The 17,098-nt window shown below is 47.4% G+C and overlaps 2 protein-coding genes across 2 annotated transcripts in view; one reads left to right on the top strand and one right to left on the bottom strand.

Annotated features, from left to right (window-relative positions):
• The window catches only part of TAOK1 (TAO kinase 1), a 135,986-nt gene extending 122,387 nt beyond the window's left edge, over positions 1 to 13,599 (bottom strand). The window contains exons 1-2 of the mRNA XM_054008663.1: positions 13,577 to 13,599; positions 12,665 to 12,711 (exon numbers count right to left, since the gene is read on the bottom strand). The gene's annotated coding sequence lies outside the window, so the exon portion shown is untranslated. The remainder of the gene's footprint in view (positions 1 to 12,664; positions 12,712 to 13,576) is intronic.
• The window catches only part of NUFIP2 (nuclear FMR1 interacting protein 2), a 29,114-nt gene continuing 25,024 nt past the window's right edge, over positions 13,009 to 17,098 (top strand). Inside the window, exon 1 of the mRNA XM_054008673.1 lies at positions 13,009 to 13,685. Within this exon, the coding sequence (XP_053864648.1) occupies positions 13,472 to 13,685 (214 nt within the window). The 5' untranslated portion in view covers positions 13,009 to 13,471. The remainder of the gene's footprint in view (positions 13,686 to 17,098) is intronic.

The following is a 17,098-nucleotide window of genomic DNA, read 5'->3' as shown; positions in this document are numbered from 1 at the left end:
AGTGATGTTGCTTTTCCACAATTTCAGCCTTTGCACGTTGACGGAAGCAATCTATGTAGAAATCCAGTCTGTTGTTTCGACCATCCGGAGGAGTCCACGCAGAATCCTTTTTTTATTTTATTTTATTTTAAATATTCCTGTGGTCATAGCCTGCTGCACGCGCCATAAGATTTATGAGGCTAAAGGTGAAAAGTTTCCCCCAGGGTGGATTGCAGAGGCGGATTGCCTTGCTGCTGAATTTGAGCAGCCGGACACCAGGGATATTAGAGGGGCACAACGGGGGGGCTATTCAAATCAGGGAGGCTTTGAGGCAACATTTTGACAATGAGAACCAGTAATGTGTTTTTCTATACAGTACTCTGTCATGCTTTGCTAACTTGCCACCTCGCATGACCATTGTGATGACTCCTGATCGGGATTTGTAGTCAGCTAGTCTTGTACAATCCCTTCACCTACTTCTAGAATATACAGAGCAAAGGATAGTTCTACCTCATATAACCGAGCAGCATCAACTCAAAAAAATCACTTACCACAGCTCTCCTCTCCTGCATCATACACACTAGACGGACTGCTGGGACTGGCTAGACTCCTCCGGAGTGGAAAAGAGGTCCTGACTTGCCGCACCACTGGACGACCCTGCCGTGTGCTCCATATCATCCTTCAACTCGACCTCCTCATCCATGACTACGTCCTTGGGGTTGAATCCATTGTCCGCCACCTCCAGCCCTGACGTCCATGGGTCTCTTGGCAATGGAGGTGGGGTTGCCACCAAGGATGGCGTCCAGCTCCTTACAGAAGTGGCAGGTCTTCGGTGCAGCACCACAGCTACGGTTTGCCTCCCTTGCCTTCTGGTACACTTGCCTCAGCTCCTTTCTCTTCACACAGCACTGATGTGTGTCCCGTTCGTAGCCCTTAACCAACATGCCACGAGACCATATGTATGGAAGTTCCTATGGCTGGAGTGAAGCTTGAACTGCACAGCCTCCGCTCCCTACAGTGCCAGCAGATCCAACAACTCAGCTGTGTTCCAAGCGGTGAGTGTTTGCTATGTGGAGCTGCCACAGTCAGCTGGGAAGATGCCATGAGAGCTCTCCACACCGAGCAAACCAAGTGGAATATCAAAAATTCCCAGGCCTTTAAAAGGGAAGGGGCGGATGCCTGTGTAATTGGGTACAGGACAGCGGAGTTCAAACTGCTGACCAGAGCGGTCAGGATGGGCACTGTGGGATACTTTCTGGAGGCCATTTACAGCGACGTAACGAAGCAGAAGAGTTTTGTTGGCAGAAGGAGCATTGCAGTGTGTACACCTCAACCGTTTTGTCAATGAAACCTGACTTTTGTCGACAAAACTGTGTAGCGTGGACAAGGCCTGTGCCAACATCCAGATCCCACCTAAAGACTCCCTTCTCCAGTTTTGCACACAAGCAATGAGTCATTTCCATAAAAAAAAAAACAGGCTATTCATTCTCTGGACATCCCAGTGCCTCCTGTCTTTTCTGTGTCTGTCTTTTGGGCCCTAATCCTGCTATCAGATCCACATGGGTAGGGCCCCCCTGAAGCCAATAGGAGGCCATGTGCATGTGTCTGACTGCGTGGCTCTGATTCCAGGATAGGGCCTTAAAATTGTAAGCAACTTGGCAGGGATCAGCTTTAGTTTGTGTCTTGTACAGTGCCGGTGCTTAAGAAATGCTAAACAATTCATACAATACAGGAATTGCAATACTGAATCGAATTCAGGGGTTCACCTAGTATCCCGTTTCCTACCATGGCCAGCATCTGATGCTTCAGAGGAAGGTACAAGAACCCTGTAGTAGGTGTTTGTGGACAGCTGATATGCTATGACCACTGCTTAGCATGCTGTTCGTAATTGTTTTATTGTTGCCTTATGCTTCCCTCCCCGTCTGTCTGTCTCCTCCTATTGGTTCTTGTTTTACACTCTGATTAAAGCTCTTTGGACCAGACATGGTCTTTTTGTTACATGTGTCTAGTCCCTGGTACTGATCCCTGACTGGCTCCTCTGGCTCTACTGCAATACCAGTAACAGACCCCCTGCAGTCAGAAGCTGGTTTATGCCTTGAAGTAGAAGAGTTTATCGCCTTGCCCACACCCTGGTTTATATATTAATATTTACTATAATAACTCTGGATATTCTTGTTAGCTGCATAAACTGCCACCCTTTTTGGAATCATGCTACAGTCTTGCCCTCAATTATATCTTGTGGCAAGGAGTTCCACATAACAATTGTGCAATGTGTGAAAAATCATTAACTTTATCAGGTTTGAATTTCCTACTTTTCATTTCACTGAATGTGCCCTTGTTCTTGTGTTCTCCTAGCCTTGTAGACTTTAAGATCAGAAGGGACCATCGTGATCATCTAGTCTGACTTCCTGCACATCGCAGGCCACAGAACCTTACCCACCCACTCGTGTAATAGACTCCTAACCTCTGGCTGAGTTACTGAAGTCCTCAAATCATGGTTTAAAGTCCTCAAGTTACAAAAAATTCACCATTTACACTAGTTTAAGCCTGCAAGTTACCTGTGCCCCATGCTGCAGAGGAAGGCAAAAAATCTGCTAATTTGACACAGGAGAAGATTCCGTCCCAATCCCAAATCTAGCGATCAGTTAGACCCTGGGCATGTGAGCAAGACCCACCAGGCAGATACCTGGGAAAGAATTCTCTGTAGTAACTCAGAGCCCTCCCACTCTAGTGTCCCTCCTCTGGCCGTTGGGGATTTTTTATTCAAAGTTCTAATCTACCTTCTTTAGACCAGGGGTAGGCAACCTATGGCACGCGTGCCGAAGGCAGCATGCGAGCTGATTTTCAGTGGCACTCACACTGCCCGGGTCCTGGTCACCGGTCTGGTGGGCTCTACATTTTAATTTAATTTTATATGAAGCTTCTTAAACATTTTAAAAACCTTATTTACTTTACATACAACAATAGTTTAGTTATATATTATAGACTTATAGAAAGAGACCTTCTAAAAACGTTAAAATGTTAAAATGTATCACTGGCATGCGAAACCTTAAATTAGAGTGAATAAATGAAGACTCGGCACACCACTTCTGAAAGGTTGCTGACCCCTGCTCTAGACCATTCATAATATTGTATACACCTCTACCCCAATATAACGCGACCCGATATAACACGAATTCGGATATAACACAGTAAAGCAGCGCTCCGGGGGGGCAGGGCTGCACTCTCCGGCGGATCAAAGCAAGTTCGATATAACGCGGTTTCACCTATAATGTGGTAAGATTTTTTGACTCCTGAGGACAGCATTATATCGGGGTGGAGGTGTACCTTTATTCTGTCTCCTTACTCATCTCCTCTCTAAGGCAAACAGTTCCATTTATTTCAATCTCTCTTCAAATGAGAGCTTCCCTATGCCTCAGTCATTCTAGTCAACCATCCCTGAGCCCCTGGAATTCTGCTATATGAATAAAACAATAATAAAATAAAATAACTACAAAAATCAATGGTGTTATTGATATGTATTTGTATTGTGGTAGCACGGAGAGACCCCCAACCAGGGATTGTACCCTCCTGTGCTAAACACTGCTCTACACACACAAGTCCCTGCACCAAAGAAATGTGTCATGTCCAACTGTGAATGAAATGAAATGAAGCGGATGAATGAGTGACCTTATAACTGTTCTGTTGGAACAGACCCAGAGTGTTTGGTTTTCTAAAGTATTTGTCTTGTCTTCCAGAGATCAGAGTCCCCTGCAAGCGGCCACTGGTACGGGCCCTGCCCAGAGAGACAGCAAGCCTACCTTGGTTACTGCTGCTCTGGGGCCCTGCTGCAGTAGTTCTGTGGCATTGTCTGCAGCGTGGAGAGCGAGATTCATGCGGCGTATACCAGGTCCCTGCATGAGCCAAAGCGGTGGGAGCCTGGGCGGAGATATAAATCCAAGTCTCTGTGAAATCCTGGACAAGTCACCACGGCAGAGGCTCAAAGGCAGGCTTGGCTAAGGCTGACCTGCCAGCCTGCCTCATGCATGGCTTCCGTTTTGCATCCAAGAACCCGCCTCCAGCTTACTTGGTCACACCTTAGGAAACAAGTTTCATGTTTCAGGCAGATACAGGGAGCAGATGTTACCCATTTCTGTGTGATCACAAGGATGTGTTTACAAGAAGGGACATTCCTCAGATCCAGTCCTACTAAAACATGGATCGAGCCACCAGAAACAAATGCCACCTAATGCCTACACAAAACACCTGGGTCTGATCCTGTTACATTAAGGCCCATTCACACCATTCTGGCCTGAGGCCTAGAAAAATCAGGTATTTCATACCGATACATCTCTGTGGAATGATGATTGGTGATTGATTGATTGACAGATTGATGATACTGTCATTATGTGTGAAAGAGGAAATGATTTCTAAGGTTTTTGAAGAACCCTCATTTAGGGATGAAAGTTAACGAGCTCTCCGGTAATGCAGTTTTTGATGTCGGAGTTGTTTTGGAGAGTAAATGAAGAATTGACAATACAGTGGCCCTGAGGATACATCTTGAATGTGGTTGACAAAAGATTTGATAAAGTACATACTGTTAAATGGGCACATTTAAACTGTTAGACAGGAGAGAAAAAGAAATATAAGTGCCCAACACGTCCATTTCTACCAGTCAAAAACAGCTCACGTTCTCTTTTACCTTTGTTGGACCTCTTTGGGTGAGTTCAGTCCCAGACTTCATACACAGGATCCTTCACATTGTCTTTCTTTGTGGCCATAAATAATGTATATAGTGTTAAGCGGAGTTCAATGATAGACTCCACTTTACCTAACATGGACAAGACTATTAGGAAATAGGACTCCAGGTTAGATGCAACATTACGTTCTCTTGTTAATGTACTAACTGAACCCAGTGAAAATATATGCACCCTTATCTTCAAGGTGAAAGGCTGCAAGAACAATCTGGTCCCCACTGCATGACCGTGTCCTGGGCAGGTTATACCAGCCTCTGACAAGGATCTGAGTATTCCATGACTCTTGCATATTAACTGCAATTGTCCTGCCAATAAGGTATTTTTGGACTCAATTAAAATGTATTGAATTGAGTCAGATTGGCTGGATGGGACTTGAGGAGAAACAAGGAAGTGGTGAGCCCTTCAGGATGGGAGGAGACTGCAGGGGATGATGCTAGAGGCACCCACTGCAGGGGGTGTTTTGACATCTTAATTGAGGACCTGTCAATCCTGGCTGCAACCCTTAGGCCATGTCTACACTACCACTTCTGTTGGCAAAACTTATGTTGCTCAGGGAGCTTCTCCCACTGACATAGCTACTGCTGTTCATTGGGGGCGGTTTAATTATATTGACAGGAGAGCTCTCTCCTGGCTACACAAGAGATCTTACAGTGGTACAGCTCTGTGCTGCGCAATGCTTCTCCACCTGCAGTACAATGCATTCGTCATCAAGGGATCAATCCTGCAAGGTGCTGAGCAGTCTGACCCTGATCCAGCAAACCGATGGGACTATGCACATGCTCAAACACATGCTTACGTGCTTTGTTGGGTTGGGGTCAAAGTGCTCACCGCTTTGCAGGTTCAAGATCTTGGCGAAATATTGATATCGAATTCAATTCTGGGCTAAGGCCATGATCAATATATTTAGACACACAGTAAGTCTGATGTTCTAAGTTTTAAAAATGTTAAACCAGAAACACACAAAATATTATAAAGCCAGTAAAAAAAAATTAAAATTGGTTAATTTTAAATGCTTCTAACTTGTAAATTAATCAATAAAATAATTTAAAATGTTCACAGAAATTTGTCTAGATGTTTCACAGAGTGGTGAGAGTTTGGAAAGAAATATTTTGTTCTTCTTAGAAAAAAATCCCTGGAATTAGTCCCCAACATTATTTAAAGCAAACTTCCACCATATGGAATCAAGGCCACCATCTCCATAATTAAACTTTGTTATATCCTTGATACCACTTGAAACAGCTGATTCAGTCCTTACTGATCTCAGTTTGCACATTTTTGGACAGTGGATTCAGAGAAGCAGTGTATTTTAAAGACTTGTAAGCAGGAGCTAGCGCTGAATGGAAGAGCTAGTAGCGACGCTGACTGTGCCCAAGCTCTGTGCCTGGTGGTGGGATTATTTGTCACATGGAGTGGATGTGGAATTTGGGGAAGATGCCCTCTTCCCTGTGCATGAGGCCTAGCAGACTGGTCACACACAGAGTCAGCAGGAGCAGCTGCAAGATGGGAAAACATGGGAGAAGAGGGGGCGGAAGGAGCTGAACTTGCCACTTCCCTCCTGAGGAGCTTTGGAGAATGCAGTCCCTGTAGCTAAGTAAGTGTAACACATTGTCTAACAAGCACAACATTGTTCACGTTATTGATTTGGGGCTTAATCCAGCTTCAACGGAGTCAGTGGGAGCCTGGCCTGGCCCTTATTCCTGGGTCACAGACATTTTGCCAGACTGAGGGCTGAATGGGGAATTTGCCACGGACTGCAGGGAATGCCCCTGTAACACTGCATGCAGTGGCGGAGGGTGTGAGTGCCAACCTCAGGGCAGACTGTTAGGAAGCTGGGCACAAACCTCAAATAGGTGGTGAGTTCGATACTTAGACTCCACCAACCAATTATCATGTTTAAACTCTTCAGACACTATAACAGACTTAACATGGAGTCACAGACAGTCCCCCCTTGGGTACTTGCATCTATCTCGCACCCACGTGAGCCTGCCTTTGTGACAGATGGACCCTGACACCAAGGATCACAGCAATATTCAGGTTATTCCCAGCCTCAAGGGACCAGTGACTTACCCCAGGCCAATTGCACCTCAGATCGCACACCGAAGACAACGTCTGTAGCCAATCCTATAATAAACTACCTACAGATTCATTAAATAGGAAAGTGAAACCAGAGAGTTATTTACAAGGTTAAAGGAGGTAAACATAGATACACAAATGGGCTACAATCTTAAGCTTCTATACTCAACAAGCTCCGTATGTCCTTTAGGGCGAACCCAGGCTAAGCAGCTGTGGATCTCTTGCTTATGCCTACAAACACTTTGCCCCTCGGAGTCCAAGCAGCATAGAGATACCAAATTATTTTTGTTTGGGGTTTTTATCTCCCTCCTGCCCTGTACTCTGAGCTGCAAATTCAGCTGGTGGGGAGAGGAGATGGAGAGAGTCCACTTGCATGACTCATCTTCATGGGGAGGAGAGACGAACAACAGAAGTCTTTTGTCCTGTTTCTGACAATATGTAAGGAGATTCCAGTTGCAATGTCCCACAATACTCAGTCTGGTATCAATGGATCTTTCCTTTTGGAAAGGGTGTAACACTTTCTGTTGAAGAGCAGCCCTTCACACTAATTGGTCTCTCATCTGGTGATTTACACAGTCACAAAGGCTCACAACACAACAGCTCAGATATTACCTGGGATATAGACGTTACAAGTGAGATTAATGCAGGCAGCAGCTCACAAGCATTCAATAAAGTCTAAACATTAAACACATTCTTATCATTCTAATATCTATTTTAACAACACTAACACACAGGTGAGCCAGCCTGATTCCAGCTCTGTATTTGTATTCTGTATTCAACTGAGACATGGGGACCTTGGCATGAGCTGGCCATGATCTGCTGGTGTCACAGCCCCTAAAAAGAACAAATTGCAACTACCTTTAATATGGATAGACAGTCCACAGAAACTACAGATCAAAAAAAAAAAAAAAAAATCAAAACCTTTTTTTTCAAACCAAATGTTAATCTGCTGTGTACCTTGTAATGTGTTAAAAGAAACTCAGATAGTGTGGAGGTTTAGCAAAGATCTCATTATGTTTCAGATTCCTCAAATCTCTAACAAGAAAAAAATGTAGGTGTGGGAGTTAGAATTATGGTGGGAGAAGCTTTACCACCTACACAACAAAAATGCCCCCTGCTGTTTGATTTGTAAACTGCCAACTACACTTTGTATAAATAAAATTTGTAATCTGTAAACTCTGTGGGGCAGGGACTATCTTTGAACAGCGCCCACCACAATGGGGCCCTGATTCTGATCAGGATCTCCGGGTACTACTGAATTATAACCATTACAATTATGCATATTAAGGTTGCAAAGTCAAGCTCTTAAAACTTAGGTAATGTCAGTTTTACGGTTGTCTGTGAAAGGTTAATTCAGCCCCCTTGTGTGTAGGCCTTATGATTAAGGCTGCGATTTAGTCATAGAAGTCGCGGAATCCATGACTTCAAAAGACCTCCGTGACTTCAGCCAGCACCACCACTGCTCCCAGCCACCATGGGCGGCAGGGGGTATCTACTGCTCCCAGCCACTGTGGACAGCAAGGGGGACCCCCACTGCTTCCGGCCGCTGTGGGTGGCAAGAAGGACCCCTGCTGCTCCCTGCCCATGCGGGGGTCGGAGGGACCCGGCGTCTGGTGCAGGGCCCAGGACATAGGTGCAGAATTTCTAATCTGCCAGGGGGTGCTCCCCTCCACCTCTGCCCAGGCCCTGCCCCCACTCCATCCCTTCCCCCAAGGCCCCACCCCGCCCTGCTTCTTCCTACCCCCACTCCACCCCCGCCCCACCTCTTCCCTGCCGAATTCCACCCCCTCCCCCAAGTGTGCTGCGCCCTTGCTCCTCTCCCCTCCCCCCAGCACCTCCTGATGCCACGAAACAGCTGATCCACGGTAGGCGGTAGGTGCTGAGAAGGAGGGGGAGGCACTGATCGGCGGGGCCCGCCGGCGGGCAGGAGGTGCTGGGGGGAAGGGGAGTTTCTGGTAGGTGGGCTGCCGGTGGCCGCCGCTCGCCTCCTCACCCTTCCCCCGCCCACCGCTCTCCTCCTTGCTGTCTATCCACCTGCCTGCCTCCTCACCCCCCTCCCACCTGCCGCTCACCTCCCCGCTCGCCTTCTCACCCCGCTCGCCTCCCGCCTCACCTCCCCACAATTTTGTCAAAGCGTGCCGCCCAGGGCGGTTGCCCTGATTTGCCATACCCCAGGGACAGCTCTGCCTGCCCCCATAATGGAAATAAGGCATAAATTTTTAACAGCGAGAGTAATTAACCATTGGAACAATTTATCAAGAGTCAGGGTGGATTCTCCATCACTGATGATTTTTAAATCACGATTGGATATTTTTCTAAAAGATCTACCCTAGGAATTATTTGAGGGAAATTCTCTGGCCTGTGTTATACAGGAGGTCAGACTAGATGATCACAGCAGTCTCTTCTGGGCTTGGAATCTATGACAAACCCCATCCTGCCTTATATCTCCCTCTGTTCCTGTCCTCCCCAGTCTGCCCTGTCCTTCCCCACCCTGCTCCTGTCTCTGCTCCTCACCCCTCTGCATTCAAGTTAAGGTGCTTCTTCCTTCTTCTCCATGCTGCCTGTACACCACCAGGGAGCATTTTAAGAGAAAAGGAAAGACATTCTCCCTGCTCTAAGTTCTAGTACCAAGCACCACAGTGGCTCCTGAGGCCCAGGAATAGCAGTTGCAGGGAAAGTAGTGCTAAGCCCTGGAGCCCTGAGCTGGAGCACTCTCAGTAGAGATGCAATGTTTGGAGAATGTAGCTGCTAAACTCTAACAAACCTCTTCTGAGCATGTGCACGTGGTGATTTCCAGAGAGTTACAAATGTTGGTGGGTTTCACAATGCAGCAAAAAGCAGCTTTCTAACTCCAGAATGACACCTCCGCTCCAGTCAAAGTTCAAAGTCCCCGCTGCAAAGATTGGCTACAATTTTTCAACAAAACCACTGTAATAATTTTTTAACCTTGGCAAAACAACCTATTTTCCTCTAACTGTGTTCTCAGAAATGACAGAATCATTTTTGCTGAAGCTTTCCAGAAAAATTTAGCCTGAGGCAGACACCAGCATGGAAAATGTCAGCCCAAACACTTAAAATTTGGCAAAATATAAGGAAATTAAAACAGTGTCTTTCTTACTGCAGAAAGTGTTAGGCAACCTTAATTATAGGTGTTGCTGCCTGCTTCCCGTGTAATACTAATAACTTTCGGATTAGATCCTAAAAGGCACTAACACAAATACAATACTGGAATTATAAGAATTCACAATTTCAATATCAAACACATTTGAAAGTATATTTTAATGACAACCTAAAAATATAAAGAACATATGCATATTACTGGTTTTACACTTGAGGGTTGAAGAGTCTCTTATTTAAGAAGCTCTGTCATCTAAAAATACCCCTGCAGCAACATTTTACTAATATAATTTCAAAAATGGTAAAGAATAATTCTGAGTAAAATATATTTTTTGTACTTCACATTTTGAGTTAATTTTAGTGCTGGTGAAAAATGCTGACTAATAGCCATGAGGACTGAAGGCCTCAATTTCTCCACAGAACAGGTTCTAGGTGCCAATGAAACTATTCAGGTAAAGTTCTGATTAAAAGCAACACAAAAGTTGGCATGACAGACAAGTGTAACCTGGAACAGCATGTGCATTCACTGACAGAGCTCTGAGCGTAAACTTGTCAGTGTTGTTCTGCTTCTAGGCAAAACTATAGGCTTCCAACTTGTCTGGGTATCAAATTCAGCCCAAATACTTTGTACAGAGTAATCAACATAACATATGGCATGAATGGCATTAGAACACTTTTTATTTTGGAAGGCTGTCCCTAAAATAGGCTATTTAAGGGTGAAAAGAGAATAGTGACAGGGTGACAGGTTTGTATATAATTTTTGGTGGTGCCCAGAACGGGTCCAAGTCCTACCCTCCACCCCCACACACACACCTGCCTAAGACTCTGGGAGGGAGTTTGGTGCGGGAGGGGTGTGGGCTCTGGGAGGGAGTTGGGGTGCAGGAGGGGGTTTGGGCTCTGGGACGGAGTTGGGTGCGGGTTGCAGGCTCTGGGCTGGGGCAGGGGGTAAGACAGGAGGTAATTGTCCTGATCTGTTCAGCACTGGAGAGGCCTCAGCTGGAGTACTGTGTCCAGTTCTGGGTGCCAAACATTGGGAGTGATGTAGACAAATTGGAATGTTCGAGGAGAGCAACAAAAATGGTAAAAGGTTCAGAAACCCTGACCTACAAGGAAAGGGTTACAAAATGGGTATGCTTAGTCTTGGAAAAAGGAATCTGAGACATCCTCTGATAACAGTCTTCAAATATGATAAGGACTTTTATAAGGAGAATGGTGATCAATTATTCTCCTATCCACTGAAGGTAGGACAAGAAGTAATGGGGTTAATCTGCAGGAAGGGAGATTTAGGTTAAATATTAGGGAAAACTTTCTAACTCTAAGGATAGTTAAGCTCTGGAACAGGCTTCCAATGGAGGTTGTGGAATCCCCAACGCTGGAGGATTTTAAGAACAGGTTAGACAATATATGTAGACCATCCCTACCTACATATATTTGTCCTGCCTCAGCGCAGGGGGCTGGACTAGATGACCTCTTGAGGTCCCTTCCACCCCTACATTTCTAGGATTCTATGTCAACAAAATAATTCTAAGACAAATAGTGCATAAATAACACTTATTTTCTTCCTTACTAGTATTGGTAATAACAAGGGATAGATGTTTCCTACTATGCGGAAACTTTTCTCACTAAAGACACTCACCTTGTAGTTATTTCCCTACTTTGTTTTGCCAATCTGGTGTTGTACATGACTGAAGAGTTGCACAGGTACTTAAGTGATGAGATCCAGATAACGGGTCTCTGAGTGTTTGAGCGATGTGTAATTGATACCTTGTTGTGAATGGTGCAAAGCAAGGATACAACATCCTGCAAAGGTCCTGGAGAATCTCGTCTGTCCCACATGTAACCATGTTTGTGGTTCTTGAAATGGTCTGACCTAGCAGGTTCACTTACAGTGTTTGCTGAATCCTTGTATATAGACATCAGTGTGAGACTCCATCATTTCTATTTTGTATTTTGTTTAATTGGTTGAGTGTGCTTTCATTTGATAATCTGCTACTGGAGTTCTAGAGTAGGACCGTATGTTCCAGCTCTCTCAGCGTACTCGTGCAGTTGAATTAATTTTTTTTCTGAAGAAGTTGTGACTCTGACCAGGGGTGCTGGAGAGCCATTGAACCAAACTGTAAACCCTGCATACAATGGAAACCTCATCAAGCCAAGGGGGTGTGGCAGCACCCACAGCACCCCTAGTTCCAACACCTATGACTCTGACATCTTAAATAAGGGTTAATGCAAATACAATAATTTATAATTTGCTAATTTAAATCCCTGGCCCAATCAATTTCAGTTTGCTCATTTTAAAAGTTATTTAAATTAAATTCTGCTTAAAACATACACCCATGCAACCTCACTGATTTAAATAGGGTTGCCTGGAAAGTGATGGCAGGATTTGACTCATTTATGTTTAAATGAGTATTTTGCTTCTTCCCAACCTTCCTCTAATTTGATCCTGCAGTGAAGTCAGAATCTGAATTAGGACGTGACATTCATTTCCAGGATGTGAGATTGTGGAGTTGCAAAACAGAATTACGACAGACTTTTCTGCAGAATCAAGATGGAAAAAGCTTTTATTCAACCCTTAAAGGCTGAAATAATAGCAATGGGAATACAAAAAATGACTGGCCAAATACACTGTTTTTGAATGAGTTCTTTCCCCCCCTAATTTAATTATTATTAGAAAAAAACATGGTAAAATATCCCCCACCCCCTTTCATTTAAACTAGTCCTAAATCAGAACTTTCTCTTAGCAGCAAAACTGATCTTACCTGCCGTGTTTCATTTCCTTTTGGAAACTTTAAATGTTGATTCTTCCCTGTACAAAGGAAAAATTGGTTAAAACTGCACCGTGCCCTTTTAGAAAATTACACAGACCCTGCCCTGTGGAGCTTTATAATCCCTCCATGGAAATGAAGAGATTAGCATCTGAATGCAATGCAAAATGAATCCAGAATACAAAATGATTTGCAGGCTTCTTTAAACGTTTGCATTATTTATTTATTTGTCTGAATGACTGTTCAGTTGGGATGGTGGCATTTTCCTCGGGCTTCCGCTCCCCTCCTTCGTTAGAAAAATAAAAGAACGAGAGAAGGTGCGGTTTGCAAAAGGGGTCGGGGAGGAAACAGAGTCGCTGCGGGGGGAAATCGAAGTAAAAGGACGAAGCGGATCGCTCCCGACATGGAATGTGCTCGGCTGCCCTGAAGCCCGCTCGCTCGCAGGGCGTGTGGAAAGTGCCGTTTGCAGAAAGCCGAGTGAAGGAGACGGGCAGACAGAGCCCATAGTGCTGACGTTGGAGGCCCAACCCTTGTGAGGTTGCAGAGGGTAAATGGTCCGGCGCTGGCTGGCGCTGGCGCTGGCGGGGGGAGCCGGGTCGTGGGCGGGGAAAGCGGCCCTGGAAGCGCCCTGATTGCTGGAGAGACGCCGCCAGTCGGCTCGGCTCCCCCAGTCACGCAGAGCGCTAGTGGGAGAGCCACACTTCTCGTCTGCCCCGGCCGGAGTGTGAGCCGTGTGTGCCCGGCCAGCAGCCCCACGCCCGGACGGTGCAGCGCCAGCCAGGGAGCCGCCAGCCCCTTTCGATGGAGGAGCAGCCCGGCCAGCACCACCACCACCCCCCGCACCACCACCACCATTACTACTACTACAACCACAACCACCACCACCACCTCCAGCAGAGCCCCTACCTGCCGCCGGCGGCCGAGCCCGGCCCCAAGGCCCCGCCGAAGCCGCTGCCGAAGCATGAGCACAAGCACGCGGGCCCGCAGCACCAGGACACGCCGAAGCGGAAAACAGGTGCGGGAGGCCGGGGCGCGGGGCCGCGAGAACCGGGGCGGGGGGCGGGGGCGGGCTGGGCTGGAACGCGGGGCGGGCCGGGGCGGGGGTCCCGGGCAGCCCCGGCGGGCGGCAGTGCCGGGGGAGCGGCCCCTGCCGTGTCGTGTCACCGCCTCCCCCGGGAGCGGCCGGGCCGGCGTGACCTTCCCGGCGGCGGGGCGGGGCGGGGCGGCCCGGCTCCCCCTGGCCCTGCGCCGAGGCCTCGGGCGGGGGTTCGGCCGCGGCCCCGGCCCCCTCCCCCGGCCCGGCTGGAACATTCTCCGCGGCTCTCGGGCCGCTTCCTGTCCGCCATGTTGGGAGCCGGGCCCGGCGCGGGGAGCCGCCGGCCGGCCGGGCCTAGGGGCTGGGCCCCACCCGCGACGGCCCCACCCGGGCCCGCCCCCCGCCGCAGCGGCCCCTGGGTGGGCCTGGGCCTGGGCGGGGGCGGCCCTGTGGGGGCAGCGTCTCGGCGCGGCCTGCGCGGGGCTCGGCTCAGCGGGCAGGTTTCCCGCTCCCCGGCTGGGGGAGGGGGGCCGGGGCCTGGCGGGGGAGGGAGCTGAGGGGGCGGCGGGGGCCGCGGCCTGGCGGGGGTTGGGCGGGGCCGGGCCGGGGGCTCTGGCGAAGGAGGCGGCGGGGGGAGCCGAGGGGCAGCGCGCGGGGCCTGGGAGCTCGGCGGCGGGTGGGCAGGGCCGCGTGGGGCGCTGGCGGGGCTAGGCCTGGCGCTCTGGGTGGGACGGGCGGGGGCTGCGGGGAGGCCGGGCCGCCCCCTGGGAGTAGCAGCACATGGCCCGGGGTGGGGGGGGCACGTTGGGGTGAACCCCGCTCAGCCCGGCTGCAGGGCCCAGCGCCCACCCAGCGCCTGGGCTTGAAGCACTTGGGCGGCCCGGCCAGCTGCCTGTCCCCGGCCCTAAGCAGTGGGGGGCACGGGGCAGTGGAGATTTTATTCTTAATGGAGGTGCTCATTTGTGCAGCAAAGATGGCTATGTATAGCCTTCTCCCCCAGGTCCTTTGTGTGAGCGGAGTATAAACTGGCCCCTTTCCTCTCCAATACGTGTCTGGTTTTATGTTGGAGGGCGTGGGAAGGGGAGATTTACAGGCTTTACCTTGGGTTTGTTTAATGTAAATGTTGCCCCAAAGCTCCCCACTGTAAGTGAAGACAAACACTGGGTTGTAGGTTAGAGAGCTTTGAGAGAAGCGCCTAGCTTCTCTGGAGTCAGACTTCAGTAAGCAGGATTAAGCTTAAATTGATTTTATTAGGGCTCCATGTTTGTGACAGTTTCTAGAACATCACATTGAAATATAAAATTTCAGTGCAGTGTGCATTCAGACACCACTCCTCAGGAAACCTTTTGTGCCCTTCAAATGCAGGCAATGGCAGCTTTGCCTCGATGTCTGGAGAAACTGGGGAATTCTTTACTCTCTGAGAAAACTTAGCTGGTGTTCTGGATTTGCTGAAGGATCAAAAAGAAATTACTCTGCCAATAACATAATGGCAATAGATTTCTAAGGCCCTGATTCTGTGAGTGGAATCTTAGACTCATTTGGATTTTCATCACAATTAATGGGACTCCACATGGGGATACGGGCCGGCCTGCCTGCTCAAATCTGGTTGCAGGATTAGGACCTGAGAAATAAAACTCCCTGTACAATATGGGGGTCTTTCAGTCTCTCAGATCCTCAAGTGCTTTTTGGGTATATTAAGGGATTATTTTATCTACCACTGAAAAGCAGCAACCTTTTGGGTGCAGTAGTTATTTAACAAATAACACAGAAACCCTACATAATGGTTTAAGGCTGCAAAGTCAAGAATCTCATATCCATTTGAAACTATGGGTGAGACCTTAGACACATTTGAATTTGGCCATGACACGCTGTACATTCTTCACTGGGGCTAGGGCATCATTAATAACATAAGGGGTCAGGACCTTAGGTTTTCATCTTATGCCATAGGTGGCAATTCCAGCCAATGCAGTGCATCTCTCACCTCCCAGCATTATCCTGGCATGTGCTGAATTAACACCTCTGCTGCTGAATGGCTTATTCAGTCATAGCACCTTAGAAGTAGGGTATGCGCCTGCCACTACAGACCAAATGCCGTCATTCCTTGGCCTGGTCTGCACCTAAAATTTAGGTCAGCCTACCTACATCACTCAGGGCTGTGAAAAATTTCACAGCTGTGCAACATAGGTGGACGTAACCCCCACTGTAGGTGCAGCTATGTTGATGAAATAATTTCTGTGGACCTAGCTACCACCTCTTGAGAGGGTAGATTTACTACAGAAACCAAAAACACCCTTCCATTGATGTGGCAAGTGTTACACTACAGTGATGTAGATGCAGGTGTGCCTCTGTAGCACTTGTAGTGTGGACATACCCTTGGTTTGTGGGAGTACAGGCTGAGATAGTATAGTTGTACTACTAAAAAACCTAGTAACACTGTTGGCTGGTATTGTGATATGACTGTGTGCACAGAGGAATTTTTTTCTTGTTGTAGAATTAAAACTAAATGAACTGTAAATTCCCACAATGGTCCTATAATATGTAAGAAAAATGTTCACTCTGAACAGTTCAAGCATGGATTAGAATGTGTTCTCATGAGAACTAATTCTGCTCTTATCCCCAGCACAAGAGTGGTTAATAACCTTCACTTCTGCCTTCAGGATGTGAGCTTTCAGCATGGAAAGACAGGCATTGATATTACATCTGACAGTGGTAGGGGCCTGCCACCATGATACCAGCACTGATCTTGGTACATGGGTGTAAATGGTAGTGCCAAGTGCTGGCAGATCTCTCCCCTGTCCTGGCATTATTTTGTCTAGCTAGTGTATTTAAAAATAAAATGTATTAGTGCTTGTCCATAACAAAAACAATTGGTCAAATTATAAAATGTGATATAAGACAACAAATAATACACACATTCATTAATTCTCCACACAATTCAGCATCAGTATTTTAAACTCCATAAAGCTTCCTGGGAGAGTGACAGCACATTGTCTCGTTGTGATTAGAAAATATCTTCCTTTCAATACCCAGGTAAAATCCTAGCTTTTGTATTAGTGGAAGAAAGGCTGTATTCAAAAGTAGAGATCCCAGCCATTTCTCTGGGAGCTTGATTCTGCTTCCAAGGAAGCCCTTGGAAAAACTCTCATTGCCTTCCATGGTGTGAGACTGGTCTTTAAGTGATTTTATAACTGGCAGTCCAGAGGGTCCTTCAGAGAATTCATTCCAAATACCTCACTTTCATTCATTGAAAACTAAACTGTGGGTAAGGATCTGATCCTAAATCCATTGAAGTCACTCTGGAGTTTTTTTTTTTTATTGACTTCATTAGACTCTGCATGGGGCTGGGCTTCCTAAATGCTATTCTCAAGGAGCTGAAGGGAAGAATCTCCAAA

Source organism: Malaclemys terrapin, chromosome 18 (assembly GCF_027887155.1).
Source record: "Malaclemys terrapin pileata isolate rMalTer1 chromosome 18, rMalTer1.hap1, whole genome shotgun sequence".
Taxonomy (NCBI): Eukaryota; Metazoa; Chordata; order Testudines; family Emydidae; genus Malaclemys; species Malaclemys terrapin.
The sequence above is the reverse complement of the archived record's forward strand: the minus strand, read 5'-3'. Positions and strand labels throughout refer to the sequence as shown.